This window comes from Echinops telfairi, unplaced genomic scaffold (assembly GCF_000313985.2).
Source record: "Echinops telfairi isolate 266 unplaced genomic scaffold, ASM31398v2 ScPeMD7_7469;HRSCAF=8507_0, whole genome shotgun sequence".
In the NCBI taxonomy this organism is placed as follows: Eukaryota; Metazoa; Chordata; class Mammalia; order Afrosoricida; family Tenrecidae; genus Echinops; species Echinops telfairi.
The window spans coordinates 39,160,117-39,177,077 of record NW_022111372.1 but is presented as its reverse complement, the minus strand read 5'-3'; the positions used below and the strand labels follow the sequence as shown (position 1 = coordinate 39,177,077).

Below are 16,961 nucleotides of genomic sequence, written 5' to 3'. Positions count from 1 at the left end.
CCCCCCACCTTCCCTTCCCCCTCCCCTTTCCCCCATGCCCCCCTAATAATTTATAAATTATTCTTGTATCATTTACTTTTTCTTTAATGGCCCATGCGTTTGTGTCCTATCTAAGAAACCATGGCTCCGCCCAAGGTCACAAAGATTTGCCCCTGCTCTCTTTTAGCGTGGGGATAGCTTTCACAGAGACCTGCGATCCTCTTCGACATCCTGCATGTGAACGATGGGTGGGGAGTGGTTCTTTCCCAGACGGCTGAGTGATCCCGCAGCATCTGCTGGGAAGATTCTGCTCTCTGAAAATGAATTACCTTGAGACCTTGGTTGAGAATCAGGTGACCATACACACCCTAGTAGGCTTCTGGTCTCTTGGTTTGGCTCCGTAGACTCGCATGTCCATCCTTTTGCCAATTCCACGCTGACGGCAGTAGCTTTAATATGTCGATACATCTAGTGACTGACAGACGAGTGGTGGCAGACAGACAAGTTTGTCGTCTTGTGGTGACTTGTGTGAGGCTGAAGCCTATGTCGTTGGCATTTCAAATGCCAGCAGGGTCACCCAAAGCGGACCGGTTTCAGCAGAGCGTCCAGACTCAGCACAGACTATAAAGAAGGAATCGGTGGTCCATTTCACAGCAGTTAGCCACGGAAACCCTGATGGAGCACATCGAAACATCGTCAGTTCCTGAAAACCTAGAGACTGGAAGCAGAACGTTGTCGGTGATACTGCCAGGAGATGAGCCCCTCAGGTTGGAAGCTTCCCAGAGTCAACCAAACCATAGTGACACCGATGGAGCAAACCTTTCGGACCTTCATTTGCTAATTGGGCATGAGTGAAGATGAGAGGAAACAGATGTAAACATCAATTAATAATTGGAACTTGGCACGTACGAAGTGTGAGTCTAGGAAAATCGGAAGTCAAAAATGAAATGGAATGCATGAAAATAGATATTCTAGACCTTGGTGAGCTAAAATGGACAGGTATTGGCTATTTTTAATGAGAAAATCATATAGTTGACTATACTGGGAATGAAATAATCCAGAGGACTGGCATTGCATTTACTGTCAGAAGGGACATTTCAAGATCTATCTTCAAGCACAATGCTGTCTGTGATAGGAATATACCCATGCGAACTCAAGAAAATCCAGTCAATATAATATAACTCAAATTGATGTCCCAACCACTAAAGCTAGTGATAAGGAATTGTACCAACCTCTTCACTTGGAAATTGATCACACATGAGATCAAGATGCATGATAATTACTGGTGATTGGAGTGCAAACGTTGGAAACAAAGAAGGGGGAATAATAGTTGGAAAATACAGTCTTGGTGATGGCTATAGCCAAGCTGGAGATCGCCTGGTAGCATTTTGCAAGACCAATGACTTGTTCATAGCCAACACCTGTTTTCAAGAACACAGGATTGCCCAGAAATAAAGTCGACAATATCTGTGGGAAGGTAATTATGGAGAAGCTCAATATCCGCAGGTAAAGTCAGGCCAGGCGTTGAAAGCTCAGGTTAAAGCTGAAGAAAATGATAACAAGTCCACGAGAGCCAAAATACCACCGTGAGTCTATCCCACTGGGATTCAGAGGCCATCTCAAGAACAGAGCCGAGTCATTAAACACTAATGACAGGAGAGCTGCTGAGCTGTGGGAGGACATCAAGAACATCCTACATGAAGGTCACTGAAATGATAAGAAAGGAAAGATCTAAGTGGATGTCAGAAGAGACCCTGAGACTTGCTCTTAATCATAGAGTAGCTGACACCAGTAGAAGAAATGATGAGGTCATAGAGCTGTGTTTCAAAGGTAGCTTGAGAAGACAATGTCAAATACTATCATGAAATGCGCAAACCTCTAGAGTTAGGAAAACGAAAAGGAAGAACAGGCTTGGCATGTCTGAAACCAAAAGAACTCAAGAAAAATTCAAGCCTCGAGTTGCACTATTGAAATATCCTTCGGGCAAAATGCCGATTGATGCAGGAAGCACAAGAAGATGGAAAGAATACGCCAAATGTCACTGTACCGAGAACTCGTCCACATCCCACCATTTCAACAGGGAGCTCATGAGCAAGAACCAATGGTACTGAAGGAAGATGTTCCGCTGCACTGAAAGTATTATTCAAAAACAAGGCTCCCGGGATTGATGGAATACAAATGGAAATGTTTCAACAAGCTGATGAAGCACTGGAAGCACTTACTCAGCTATGCCAGGAAATTTGGAAGACAGCTACTTGGCCAACTGAGTGGAAGGAGCCATATTTGTACCCATTCCAAAGAGAGGTGACCCAACAGAATGCTCAAACTAGAGAACAATATCATTGATATCGCATGTAAATAAAATTTTGCTGAAGATCATGCAACAATGGTTGTAGCAGTACGTTGACAGGGAGCTGCCAGAGGTTCAGGCCGGGTTCAGAGAAGGATATGGAACAAGGGATATCATTGCTGCTATCAGATGGATCTTGACCGAAAGCAGAGACTACCAGAAAGATGTATACTTGTGTTTTATTTATTATGCAAAGACACTCGACTGTGTGGACCACAAAGAACTATGGGTAACCTTGAACAGAATGCTCATGCCAGACCTGTACATGGATCTTGTGGCAGTTATGTGAACAGAACAAAGGCATCCTGCATGGTTTAAAATCAGGAAAGGTGTGAGTCAGGTATCTCTCCTCTCACTTTTCAATCTGTACGCAGAGCAAATCATCAGAGAAGCTGGATTATATGAAGAAGAATGCAATATCAGAATCGGAGGAAGGCTTATTAACAACCTGCAATGTGCCGGTGCACAACCTTGCTTCCTGAAAGTGCGGAGGACTAGAAGCACTTACTGATGAAGATGAAGGATTACAGCCTTCAGTATGGTTTACTATTCAATGTAAAGAAGACCAAAATCCTGAGAACTGGTCCCACAGGTCAAATCATGATAACTGGAGAAAAGATTGGAGTTGTCAAGGATTTTCTCTCTCTTGGATCCACAATCAATGCTCATGGAAGCAACAGTCACATTACATTCGGTAAATCCTCTGTACAAGACCTCTTTAGAGTATCGAAAAGCAAGGATGTTACCTTGAGGACTAAGGTATGCCTGGCTCAAGCCATAGTACTTTCAGTCATTTCATATTCATGTGAAAGTTGGACACTGAATAAGGAAGATCAAAGGAAGAATTAACGCATTCGAATGATGTTGCTGGCGAAGATTATTGAAAGGACCATGGACTGCCTAAAGGACCAACAGATGTCTTGGAAGAAGTACAGCCAAAATGCTCCTCAGCGGCATGGGTCGTGAGACTTGCCTCACGCACTTCAGACGCAGTCTCTGGGGAAGGACATGGTGCTTGGTAAAGTGGAGGGACAGAGAAAAAGAGGAAGGCTCTGAGGGAGATGGATTGACACAGAGGTTGCGACAATGGGCTCAAGCATCGGCACAACAACAATGCCAACCAAGTAGTCCTGGTGGCATAGAGGGTTACGCTTTGGGCTGCTAACCTCAAGGTTGTCCGTTTGAAACCACCAGCCTCTCTAAGGGAGAAAGACGAGGTTTTCAGCTCCCTCTAAGCTGTCATACAGGCTCACTGTGAGTAGGGATCCGCGGGCGGCAGGGAGTTCGGGGTTCGGGGTTCGGGAACGCACGACGACAGAGAGGAGGCCGAAAGATGCAGGGGGAAGGCGCGTTCCAGAGTTGCCATGGCTAGAGAGCCCCGCCACAGGAAGAAGGGGAGGGGCGAGCTTCCGGTTGGGGCGGGCCTTTCAGGGTTGCCCTGGCTACGAGGGACGCCCGCCGGCCCTGACGCGTTTCCGGGGCGGGGGGAAGCCGCCGGAAGTGCGTGGCCGCCCGGGGCCATGGCGGCTCTCGGCGTCGTCTGCCTGCTGCTCTGCGTGGCATCCTGGTCGCCCGCCTCAGCTTCGGGCGAAGAGTTCTGGCCTGGCCAGTCGGCGGCCGACATTCTGTCGGGGGCCGCGTCCCGCCGACGGTAAGCGCGCCTCCGCGCCGGCCGGGGGCCGGGGCAGGGGCGGTGGGCGGGGAGGGGGAGCGGGCGTGGGGGCGGGGAGCCGGAGGGGGCCAGGCGGGTGGGCAGTGGGAGACGTGCGTGGCCCCCATCGCCCACGCTGCCCCACAGACGACCCCTGGCCTGTGGTCCCGAGTGAGGATCGCCCCCTTCCCTGGGACCCTCGGTGGACAGCCTCCGGAGACCCGCCGCAGGGAGGACCGCATCCGTTCAGGCTCAGCCTTGAGTCCGGACCCGGGGACCCCGGGGTAGACGTTTGACCCGAGTTGGTGGAGACTAGGCATCGATGTTTCAATGGGCTGCGTTTTGAGGAAGCCCAGGCTCCTTTGTAGGGAATCACGTAGTCTCCAGGTAGCGGATGTTTGGGTTTATGAATCTCAGGGGTAAAGGGCGGGGGCCCAGCGTGGGGTGGCCCACTTCCTCAGGGTCAGGGCTAGGGAACCTCTTTTCTGCCAAGGGCCATTTGGACATGTATAACGTCGTTGATCACAAACCATACTATTTAAACACTTTAATTAGTTCACCTCTTTGAGGCCTGTGACGTTAGCTGGTTTTGATGATCCCACTACCCTCTGGCCAGATGGCCCCCAGCCCTGCCCTAGCTGCTTCCTGCCTTGCGATCCTTGGGTAAAGCCGGTTTTTCAACATCGCTGTAATCTGTGGTCTGGGGACTATGTGGGTCAGGAGCCAGACTGGTAACCCAAAGGCCTGGGGATCAAACCCACCAGCAGTTCTGCAGAAGAAAGATGAGGCTGGTTGCTCCCTGGAAAGGTTTACGACCCCGGAAACCCTAGAGGGCACCTCTGCTCTGTCCTGCATGGTTGCTGTGAGTCAGGATTGACTGGCAGCAGTGGGTTTGGGTTAACAAAGAGGAGTGGACTCAATGCCGGTGGTTTAGTGGTGGTGGTAAAGGAGGGAGAATGCAAATCCAAGAAGAGAGGAGTACATTCAAAGCAACTTCTTTAGTGGAAGCTGGGGGCCTCCGGGTTGGGTTTTTCAAAGAGGGGCGACTTGCCTTGGGTCAGGAGATAGTTCCTAAAGTGTTTCCGGGGAGTCCTGGGCCTGAAGAGCCATGGTTGTACTACTACTGGCGTCTGTTGCCATCGAGTGGCCGGTTTTCCCGCCCAGCCTCTCAGCAATGTGATGTGGGGTTTTTCCAGTCATCTGTGACCTGGCAGCAGATGGAGTGTGGGAAGCAGACAGGAGAATCCAGGATGGCCAGACCTTAGAAACTGAGATTTATAAGATAAACAATACTGCCACTCTTCAGTTGTCCTGGAAAAATGTAGTTATTTCTCATCAGAAAGGTTACTTAAGAAACATTTAATGAGGCTATTTTTAAAATTTTTTTGAATATAGGAGCTATCGATAGATTTAGCCCACATAAACAAAAGGATTGTGCATAGAGGGGGGAGGGCAGCGGGGGTGGTCTCAGTCATTAAGAGGGTAAAAGGAGTCTTTAGCCCCAAAACGTGGGGAACCACTGGAGTAGTGACTTGGACTAAATGATCCTGAGGGTCTAGCCGCTTAAGGCGCAGTTAGTCAGTGTTGAATTCTCTGAACGTTGAATGGATGTCCAGATAGCTGCTGCTCCCAGTCCTGTGTAAATGGGTGAGCAGCTGCCCCACCCCCCATCAGAAACTAGAAGCCACGAACAGCGCCTGTGGTATAAGCAGCAGGCTGTGGATGGTGAGCGGGCTGTGAATGGTGAGCGGGCTGTGGATGGTGAGCGCTTGCTGGGTTTCCGTTTGGAGACCTCTCCCTAAAGCTCTGCTGCCCTCCCTCCCTGCTCAGATACCTTCTCTATGACGTCAACCCGCCCGAAGGCTTCAACCTGCGCAGGGATGTCTACATCCGCATGGCTTCCCTGCTGAAGACTCTGCTGAGGACCGAGGAGTGGGTCCTCGTCCTGCCCCCGTGGGGCCGCCTCTACCACTGGCAGAGCCCCGACATCCATCAGGTCCGAATCCCCTGGGCCGAGTTTTTTGATCTTCCAAGTCTCAATAAAAACATCCCTGTCATCGAGTATGAGCAGTTCATTGCAGGTAAGGGTCTTGGCAGGACGTGGGGCCAGCACTCACTCTCCCTTGGGGTAACTTTAGGCCAGCCCCATATCCCTGACCAGCTGGGTCAGCCTCGAAGGCGCCGGTGCCCCAGCCACACCTGTCCGTCAGGTGTGCTGCAGTGGCTGTTCTGCCTAAGGGCCACTTCCCTTTTCCCCACCAGAGAATTTAGCATAACCATCCTAGGGGGAGAGAGCCGGAGTTCATGAGCTGTGTGTTTTCATCTGTGAAACCCACTACGGAGAGAGCGTACGATGGCAACGATGACAAAGCCACAGCGGCACAATCACAGGGGCTACCCAGTAGGCCTTGTTCAGATAGTACCTGGCTTCCCCCCAGGCCGTAAAGGTGTCTTTCCTAAAGGAACATCTCTAACGGGATTCCTTGTAGTTCCTGTGTAGTGTCTCACTGCCATGGGTGGACACATTCATAAAGATAGATTTTGTTTGGTTTAATCCTGCTTAGTCTTTGAGATTTTTTTCAAGCAGAGGAGTTAAAGATTTCCCTAGAATAAAGATACTTAGAGTTGATGGCTTTGTTCAGGAGCCCTGCTGGCGTGGTGGGTTTAGTGTTGAGCTGCCAACCGCTGGATTAGCAGTTCACACCGAGCAGCCGCCTGACTAGAGAAAGAAGGCTTTTGCTTCCAAAAAGCCGAGTAGCGCCGGAGACCACCGACAGGCGGTTCTGCTCTGCCCTCCAGCACGGTGGCCGTGGGTTGGAATTGTTGGCAGTGAGTCTAGTCTTGGTGTAGGGCTGCTCGGCTTGGGAGTCATAGACGCCCCTGCCATCAAGCCAAGTCCACCTCGCAGCGGCCTAGAGGACAGAGTAGCACTGCGCCTTTTGAGAGTCCAAGGCTGAATCTTGACCAGAACAGGAAGCGGCATCTTGTTCCTGTACTGAGGGCTGGTGGGTTTGCACTGCTAACCCTGTGCTTGGCAGCCCGGTGCTTCACGCGCTGGGCCACCGGCTCCTCAACCTCCCTGCCGAGTCCATGCCGAGCTCCGTAGATATAGATGTCAGTGGTGCTTTTTCCCAGGGACACTTGAGAAGTTTTAAAGCTTCCCATGGGCAGCTAACCAAAATTTTGGAGGTGTTGAGTCCACCCAAAGCGCCTCCGAAGGCCAAGTAGCAGTCCACCTCCAAAAGCCCCCCCAAAACCCAGGGCCGCCAGTGCAGACAGGAGTCCAAGCCAGGAAGCACGCTGCTGCTCTCAGCGCCTTGAGTTGTTGCCCCACACCGGTGGCAAGCTCACCACCGTGACGGCTGGCCCTGTGAGGAGTGGCTGCGCATCTCCATTTCCCCCTCTGGGCCAAAGGAGCCCTGGAGGCCACGTCTTTGAGTGCCTGGCTGCTAACCCAAAGGGGGGCAGTTTGAGCTCCCCAGCCGTCCCACGGGAATGAGCGGAGGCAGTCTGCTTCTGTCATGATTCACAGCCTCAGAAACCCTATGAGACAGTTCTACTCCAACCAGTGGGGCCTTTAGAAGTCAGAGCGGACTTGATGACAACGGGTTGGGTGGGTTGTGCCTCTTAGATTTTGTCACTGTGGGTCGGCCGACTGGGGAAGCATCGTTCACTTGGGTTGGGGAGGCGTGTCACAAACACCCTTCCCTGACCCACCTTTTAAGTGCACTCGGGGGAGCACTTGAGACCTGTGCCTGGGTGCTAGTCTCAGGGAAGGCCCCCAGAGAAGGTGCATCCTGGCAGGGGTCTCAGGCCTGAGGTGGGAACACCCAGTGTGCCCCAGACTGATTGGGAGGCTGCAGGCGATGATGAGAACAGTGTGGGGAGCTTGTGACCGATGTGAGCACTGGATTCTGCTGGAGGGAAGGGGGAGAGCCCTGCAAGGGAGAAGGAGCCAGGGGCTGCCGAGGAGCCCTGGGGAGAGGAGGAGCCCAGGGGGGTGACCCGAGCATTTGAGTGGGGCTCCTGAAGGAGCTGTGCCCTCCAGAGGTTCCCCATTCGCCCCCTTTGGGGACTCTGCTGTAGTGGCATTTATTCAGTCCTATGGGAGTGAGGTGGGGTTCACTGGATTACTGAGAGTCACATCTGCACCCGTGCTGCTCCGGGACGGGCTGCCCTTCGACTCCAGCTGCCTTGGTCTCTTTCAGAGTCAGGTGGGCCCTTCATTGACCAGGTCTACGTCCTGCAGAGTTACGCCGAGGGCTGGAAAGAAGGGGCCTGGGAGGAGAAGATCAACGAGCGGCCCTGTCTCGACCAGCTCCTCTACTCCCAGGACAAGCACGAGTACTACAGGTGCGCACGGCGGGCCAGGTGGGCTGGACTCCGGGAGTAGTGGTTCTCAGGTTTGCAGGTGCCTGTTCACATAGCCCGTTTACATCTCGACCCAGCGCCCTGTCTCCTATGGCCGGGCTGCTGGCCCCCCATTCCCCGTCTGTGTGACCCCACTGCCACCCACACCACGAGCATGAGTGGTGAGAGGCCGTTAAATGCACCCTAAAAAGCTGACCGAACCCACCCTCTATCAGAAGGCAGTGGAGGCCGGATGGCTGTGGAGCTGGCCACCATGACCTGCCCAGCACCCACAGGGCCTCGGTACCCCGCAAGAGGCTCCAGGCTTCCCCGAGGGGTAACTCCCAGGTCTGCTCAAAGCTGAGCCGTGGGTGGGTTGTGCAGGAGAGTTCATCGCCTGGCAGAGCAGCTGCCAGGGCTGTGTGGCCCTTCAGGTGTGAAGTGTGGCACCGCCAGCCTCTTCTCCGATGAATGAGAAACGCCTCTGTCTCGTCTCGGCAAATTGAGTTTTGTGACTTTCTTCTCTGTGTTGTGCAAGCGTGTGACTGCATGTCAGATTCCTCAGGGAGGCAGCCAAGCCATGTGTGTGGGGTCCGTCCTGAGACAGCCACTTGTTGCCTTGTGAAAACATCCAATGCTGACCGGTGAGCTTGGCTCTTTCAGGGGATGGTTTTGGGGCTATGAAGAGACGAGGGGCTTGAACGTTTCCTGCCTGTCTGTCCAAGGATCTGCGTCCATCATCGCACCCGTTCTTCTGAAGAACACCTCAGCACGGTAAGTCACCCACCGCCCTGAGCGGCGTGGCCCAAGCCGAGCTGGTGCCTGCTGCTGGGGACATGTGCAGAAGGCTCCTCTCGACTCAGGGAGGCTGAGTGTAGAGTGTGCCCATTGACTGCCACAGGGTGCTCACCTCTGGGGACCGGCACGCACCAGCTGGGGTGGCGGAAGTGTCAGGATCAAACACCCACCAGAGCCCGTAGGGGTCTCAGACGTGGGGAATTCCCAGCAACCTTGGGAATTAAGTCAGGCATGTGAGTGGCCAGTGAGCATAGCTGACAGGCCTGTGGGGGACACTGGCTGTGCTGATTCTTTCTGGGGAGGGGTGTGTGAGACCGGTCAGTGGAGTGACTTGTTACCGTGGTCCAGGGCTGTAGATAGAGAGGAGCGGGGGACACTGGTGGTCCCTACAGCTCCACATGCTGTGCAGTTGCCCCCATGCACCACAAGGTGGCGGGCTGCCTCAGTAAGGAGCCCAGATGCCCATTGGGGAGGGGTCCGGTCTGTGTGGCCACTCCTGGGGTGGGGGTGGGGGGTGTCTGGTGGCTTCTTCAGGAGAGTGGCTGTGATGAGCCTGCTCTCAGCCCGCCCATAGCCCCCAGTCGAGTCGTAAGTCTCAGAGGCAGCCCCTGAGGACCCTTGGGACTGAGGGATAGAGGGAGGAAGGCCCAGCTGCACAACTAACGGGTCTCACCTAGGTGTACAGACCCCTCGGGATGGAGGGCAGCAGTGAATCTGCCAGGGTCAGAGCTGCTGCCCCCAGCTCAGAGGCCGGGAGGATTGCCCCCGAGATCCCTTTCCCTGCTCCCCTCCTCCCCCCTCCACACACAGGCGAGGTGGTGGGCAGGACACAGGAGAACCGATGGCATATTGGCTGGGGAGTCAGGCTGTGATGTCCAGAAGGCAGGAGTGCGCAGCCGCCGCGGGAACCTGACGGAGCGTGGCTGTGGGCGTGGCCACCCTCTCAGAGCAGTTCTCTTCACCGGGCCTTCGGAAGCAGGCCTGGCTAGAGTAGTGGGCCTCTGAACCGAGTGGGCTGTTTCCTGGCCCCTCCTGCCCACTACTGGGGTCTCTGGGTCACTAAATTAGAGGAGAAACTGACACCAAGTGTCCATGTCACCCCCGTGTGGGGCACTTGAGAGTCGGTGTGTGGGCAACTGGCTGGCAGAGGAAGGCACTGACCCTCCCAGGAGTGAGTGACACAGGCCCCTCTGGTCCTGCCCCCGATCCACACATCCCAAGGCTGTCTCCAAAGACACGGCCACCTGGGGGGGGGGCCACCCCCTAGCGAGGGCAGCCAGGCCAACCCCGCAGGTCACGTCACCTAGCCGGAGACGCGACGACGTCCCTGCTCTCGACCCTGGTGCTCCTCCTGGCCTGGGAACTCCACCAGCCAGCCAGCCTTGCGGTGGTCTGGTCGGTTGGTTTGCTTGCTTTTCTGTTAATCCCTTCCTCACCGCTGGTTTTTGTGGTGGTCTTTTTGCTCAGCCTTTGACACACATTGTGGCCTGTGAGCCTTGCTCAGGGAAGTTCTGGGGGCACAGTGACCTGTCGCCCCTGCAGGAAGGCCCTGGTTGCTCTCACAGGGTGGGTCTGTGGGACACCTGGGGCGTGCCACAGGGACACCCTGCTCGCTCATCCTCAGGAGAAGTGTCTGAAGGGGTGAGTGTGGCTGATACAGACCTTGAGCCTCTCCAGGGAGCCCCTGGGGCCCTCCCCAGCTCCTCCTACCTCCCTCCCTGTGCTGTCCGCTGGCCTGGTCTTGGTTTCCGGTGCCTCTGAGAACCTGGCAGGCCCATCTTCGGAGCCACAGCAAATGCAGCCTCTGCCCTTGATGGAGAAACGCGTTGGGGTGACCAGCCCCGCCCAGCCGCTCTTCCACAGACAGTTCACCTAGGAACCCTGCCGCCAGCTTCTGGTCCCACGAGGCTGCGCATGCGCACAGGGGCTGTTTTCAGAGCAAGGCCTCTGGGGTCAGTGGGCAGGTACAGGGCAGGGGGCAGCCCAGCACACAAGCTCCCGTCACCCAGAGCTGCTGCCTCCCAGCACCGCACGCTGCCTGCACTTGAGAACCGCCCAGGACAGATAGATTGAAGAGCGGGTCTGCACATGGAGCAGGTTAGAGTAAAACGCACCGTCCGCCTCAGTGTAACTGTCGGAGAGCAGGAAGGGGAAGACCTTGGGCACTCGGTCCGGCAGGACTTAGAACAGAGACTGTGGCACGGTTAACTCAGCATGGCTCAGCCGAAGCCTGTACGTAAAGCTCAACTTCTCACCATCCAAGGAAGCCATGCCTACGTCGCTGGGCAGTGGGAAACCAGCGCAAGTGATGCCGTAAAGGACCTTGGGGTTGGACAGGGAGGTGAAGTGCATCCAGAGAAGGCCCAGTCAGGACCACAGACACACACACACCATTCGTGTGGCCACATCTGGACAGGCAGAGCGTGCCCGCCAAACTGAGCCTCTCAGACGAGATGCACGGGGGTTAATCAGCTTGTCTCTGCTGCCTGGCCGTCCAGGGTGCCCTGGAGTCATTTGGGTCTGTATGGATCACAGTCACAAGTGAGTCTCGTGATGCCTGGCGTGTCACCTAGGGGCATAGTGGCTATGCATTGGGCTGCGATCTGCAAGGCCAGCAGTTCAAAACCACGAGCTGCTCCTTGGGAGAGAAATGAAGCTTTCTACTCCCATAAAGACTTACTGTCTCAGAAACTCACAGGGGCAGTTCTACCCTTGTCCTGTAGGGTCCCTGTGACGCAATGTCAACTCAGTGGCCAAGTCTGATTTTGGTTTTTATTTGATGTTTAGAATGGGTTAGGGATTAGAACACCACTCAGAATCACTGTGCAGAAGGCCAGCCACAAACCTTGTAGTCTGAGCAGTAATTGGCCTAAATGCATGCTGGTGGCCCCGAGCGCTCAGTGTTCCCACCCAGGCAGTCCTGGTTTCTTCCTCGGCCTGGGGCTCTTCCGCTTTGTGCTTTCCGGAGAGAGTGATGTACTCGCTTTAAAGTCAACTTGTAGTTTTCTCTGCTGGCAGGTCTGTGATGTTGGACAGAGCTGAGAACCTGCTGCACGACCACTATGGAGGGAAAGAGTACTGGGATGTGAGTACCGCCTGGCCGGCCACTTCTCCCGCTGTGGCCTTTGAATGGGCTGCTTTCGCTCTGAAAGATTCTGAACGTACGCCTCCTAGAAGTCATGGGTTTGGGCCAGGAGCAGTTGACTGAACTCCAGCCACTAGCACAGCCAGCCTCCCTGGACCCAGCTCCTGGGGAGTCAGTCCAGACAGAAGACTCGCTGTCTGCCTTGGGGGCTCTTGCAGAGCTAGGCGCAGCGCCCTTCTTTGCTTGTCTTTCACTGCGGAGTATAGGGATGTTCTCCCTGCATGAGTCCTTAGTCTTCGACTCTCTGTGCTTTAAGGGGAGCGCGGGAGACAGCAGGGCTGCGCCTCCCCCTCTCCCCTCCCCCGCGCGCCCAGCGCTCTCCTGTGGCCCACAGACGCGGCGGAGCATGGTCTTCGCCAGGCACTTGCGAGCAGTTGGGGACGAGTTCAGGAGCCGCCACCTCAACTCCACCAATGAAGCGGACAGGATCCCCTTCGAGGAGGACTGGACCAAGATGAAGGTAGCCGAGACGGCGCGTCTCCTTCACAGGGACCTCGCTCAACACAGTCAAGGGTGGGGGTTTGCCCAGGGCCCAGCGACCTCTGAAGCTGTACTTTGAAGATGACGAGATGACATGTGAGAAGAGACGGAGGCTCTCTCTCTCTCTCACACACACACACACACACTCACCACCACCACCCCCACCACCACCACCCTCCGAGGAGGAGCTAGGCTCCCGGGCAGCCCCATGTCCTCCTTAAAGTTGACACTGTGTCCGTGAGCACTTTCAGGTTGGCACGTCCTTGGACGATCTCACCATCTAACGGGAAGTGCTTCCTAGGGGCTTGTTCTTGTGTGAGAAGTTTGCGTCCACTCTTGTTTGCTTTTGTGTTTAAGGTTTCCTTTACTAGCGGGGGTAGCTCTTCGCATTAGATGCCCCCCCTCCCAACAGTCTTCCCAGAGAATCCCCTAGAGGCAGTGCTGGAGGGCGCTGGGTGGAAGTGCCCGTGCGTGCTCAGACCCCCTGCATCCCCAGCACTCTCTCAGCACCACTCGCGTGTGCCCATGCGGCTCTCCCCAGCCCCGTGCAGCCCAGCTCCTGCAGACTGGCCCCAAGCCCCGACTGCGCAGATGCCAGCGCGGAGCCTGCGTATTTGGCTGCAGCGTGTCTGTGGTTTTTTGATAGGTCAAGCTGAGTTCTTCGCTGGGGGGTCCCTACCTTGCTGCTCACCTGAGGAGGAAGGACTTTATCTGGGGGCACAGAGAGGACATGCCCAGTCTGGAAGGCGCTGTGAAGAAGATCCGCAGCCTCATGAAGACCCACCACCTGGAGAAGGTGTTTGTGGCCACCGATGCAGTGAGGAAGGGTACGGCCTGTGACCTTTGGCGTGCACCCTCTCCCTCGGTCCTCTCATGCGGTTCCTGGGAGGCTGGGGACTGCTCCTGCTGACTGCTGCCCTGCCCCCTGGTTCTGCCCGGCCCGTCGCTCCTGCAGCTCTGCGAGGCGCAGCGGGTGAGTCCACGCGACCTGTACCCCCTGCACCCCCCTTAACTTTGCAGACTATGAAGAGCTGAAGAGACTTCTGCCCGAGATGGTGCGGTTCGAGCCCACGTGGGAGGAGCTGGAGCTCTACAAAGACGGGGGCGTGGCCATCATCGACCAGTGGATCTGCTCCCATGCCAGGTGCTGCCCGGCGTCAGAGGCCAGCCCACACTCGGGCACGGCCCTCGCTTGCTCTGCCATTTACCATGTGTCTAGCATGTAATAAATCTCCAGCCATGCAGAGGGACAAGCAGTGTGACCGATAAGTTAAACAGGAGCAGGCCCCTAGGTGATACATGTATCAGTAGAGTTAACAAATAACAGTGATTGTGTTAAAATAGTAATAGAAGTCACACACACCCTGAGAGCACCAAAGTCTGTTATGCAGTAACCCCACCCGTCGACCCCTAGACGGGTCAGTAGAACCCCCAGACTGGAGCACAGAGACGGGAAACAAGCCACATCAGAGACAGGAGGGCCCCCAACAGCCTGAGATAGGGGGGCTCAGGATTCTGAGGGGATCAGACAATTGAGGCAGTAACAGGAGAGGAAGAGGTGCCTGGGATCTCCCCCAAGTGAGGGTGGACGTTCGTCCTCCCAGCAGGTAGCCCCGCCTTGCTGAAGGACTCCTGCCCTTGTTTCTGACAGTTCCACCTAGCCCTTGTTTTTTAATCACCCCCTCAAGGGGGGTTATTATGCCATCTTTGCTGCCAGTTCCCCCTCCCCTTCCCTTCCCCAACCCTCCTGACGTCATCCCCCTTGGTGCTGTTTCTGAGGGATTGTCTGTCCTGAATTCCGTACATTGAAAGTTCTCGTCTATACCGATGTATGTTTGCAGGACTGGCTGCATTTTCGATGTAGGACTGAGATCCTAATACGGGGGGATTGAGGACACAGAGAAGTGTTGTGTGATTTGTCGGTGTCACACTGCCCCCGGGTGTCTTCTCTTCCGTGTGGCCCCTCTGTGCTGGAATGTCCAATTATCTCCGGATGGGCGATGGATGGGCTCTGGGTCTCTGTCTCAACCCCTCTCCTTCACCTCGATGAGGTGGTTTATTTTTGGACTTCTGATGCCTGTTCGCATAACACCTCATGATCACACAGGCTGATGTGCTTCTTCCATGTGGGCTTTGTTGATTCCCTGTTAGATGGCCGCTTATTTGGCTTCAAGCTTTTAAGACCCCAGACGCTATACTTTTTAATACCCTGGCACTATCTGCTTTCTTCACGTTTGCTTATGTACCCACTTAGCCTTCAGTGATCGTGTCGGGAAGGTGGCATCGCCCAGTGGCAGCTCGTTAGAACCAAGAGTTCTTGTGTGAAGGAAACGGGTAGAGTCCCAGTGTCTTGCCTTATAAATACGTGTGCGTACTAGCCCTTGTTTGGGGCACTTACTCTGCTTGAGTTGTGCTTAGCAGCTTCAGCCTCTGCACATCAGCCCCTCCACTGTCGGCAGCCGCAGTGGGCAGGTGCTGCTGGATTGCAGAGATGGGGCAGCCAGGGCGCGCGCGCGCGCGCGCGCATGCGTGTCCGTGTCCGTCCTGGGGGGTGGGGTGATGGCCGCGCCTCACTCCACCCCCTTGTGTTTCTCGGCAGGTTTTTTATTGGCACCTCGGTCTCAACGTTTTCTTTCCGAATTCACGAAGAGAGAGAGATCCTGGGCTTGGACCCCAAGACCACGTACAACAGGTTCTGTGGGGACCAGGAGAAAGCCTGTGAGCAGCCCACCCACTGGGAGATCGTGTACTGAGGCGCTGCTGTGCCCGTCCCCCGCGGGTGCTCCTTCCCAGGGTCTTGGAGTCCCGTGCTGGCAGGGAGGCAGGTGGGCACGCCAATGCCCCTGACAGGGCCCCAGGCCCGAGGAGGTGGCCCGAGCAGAGCCGAGGTGGAGCCTGGGGCCCAGGTGCGTGCAGCGGCCCTGCCGGCTGGGAGAGTGCATTGCCGCTCTGCACGGACTGGTGGCGGGCCGGGCCGCGCCTGTGAGCGCACCTATGCTGTGTGATAGACAGAAATAGTGTTTGCCGTAGCTGCGGTTTGGGGGCTGGCCTCCAGCTCCCGTTCCTGCTTATTCTGAACGAGGCGTGGGTAGTGCCCAGGGCCCGGCTGTGTGCTGCACTCCTGGCTGACCGCGCGCGGACGTGTCCCGATGCTGGACGTCTCCTCAGGGGCGACAGAAGAGCCTCTGCCCATCCGCAGGCGCGCTTCCTCCAGTGGCCTCATTGGTCCGCTGCGTGGGCCCGGGAGGAGGGCAGAGGCTCCGGGGGTGTGTGCCCCTTCTCCCCACCTGATGGGTGCCAGAATGTCTCAGGCCGGTCTTCAGAGTGCGGGCCAGCTGCTCACAGCCTGTGCTGCCGCCTCCACTGCCCTGCTCGCGTCCACCCACGACCTCGGGAGCTGTGGGCACAGCGTGGGCGAGGACTGATGGCACACACACTGGCTTCGAGGGCACCTCAGGTCCACCGCCGCCTGCTCGGGGCTCGTCTGGGGCAGGTGCCCCTCCCGGTGCTTCAGCGCTGCTGCTGTGGGGCATCTCTGCCAAAGAGGCGCCGTTGGACAGACGGCCGCCGAGAGGGGCACCCGAGCTCTCAAGATGGCACCCACCACCCTCCCTCCCACCCGGAAGCCCCACCATCTTTTCCCGCCACAGTGCGTGACCATCAGCCAAGGAGTGGCAGGCAGGACGGGAGCCTTCGGACCCAGACACTGCCCTCAGTCGGCGCTGGCTCTGTTTCTCTGGCTTCCCTCCGGAGCCTTTCCACATGCCTCCCTCGTCTTACTCTGCCGTCCGTCCGTGCCGGAGCGGTCCTCGCCGCTGAGCAGGGTGAAATGATGCAGTATTTATTCTTTTTCCATTTGTACGTGCAGATGTTGTTAATAAAGGTAATTTTGTAGGAAGCTGCCGCTCTGTTGGTGCCTTTCTCTTGCACGTGCAGTGAGTCGGCCTGGAGAGGGAGCCTGGTGGGCTGCAGGAGGCGGGCGGCCAGCATCAGCGTCGCGGGCAGGGCCCGGGGTAGGTCTCAGTGGGGACAACAGCTGGAGGAAGGGGGCCCACTAACCTGTGGGAAAGACGAGAAACAAGTGCGGGGTGGAGAGAGCTGTAACCAGATTGGGGGGTGGGGGGCGCTGCCCACAGGGGTTTGCTGTAGTGGTCAGTTCCTGGAGGAGTAAGGGCAGACCTCCAGGGAGGCTCACGGAGCTCAGGGAG

At 56.0% G+C, this 16,961-nt stretch overlaps 1 protein-coding gene across 1 annotated transcript; it reads left to right on the top strand.

Moving 5' to 3' along the window:
- Positions 1 to 3,849: 3,849 nt before the first annotated feature.
- On the top strand, positions 3,850 to 16,651 carry POFUT2 (protein O-fucosyltransferase 2). Its single transcript, XM_004697282.4, has 9 exons — positions 3,850 to 3,980; positions 5,811 to 6,061; positions 8,189 to 8,333; positions 8,994 to 9,104; positions 12,147 to 12,213; positions 12,608 to 12,733; positions 13,400 to 13,580; positions 13,774 to 13,897; positions 15,353 to 16,651. Exons 1-9 carry the CDS (start codon positions 3,850 to 3,852, stop codon positions 15,504 to 15,506), a joined length of 1,290 nt encoding a protein of 429 aa, XP_004697339.1. The 3' UTR covers positions 15,507 to 16,651.
- Positions 16,652 to 16,961: the final 310 nt, after the last annotated feature.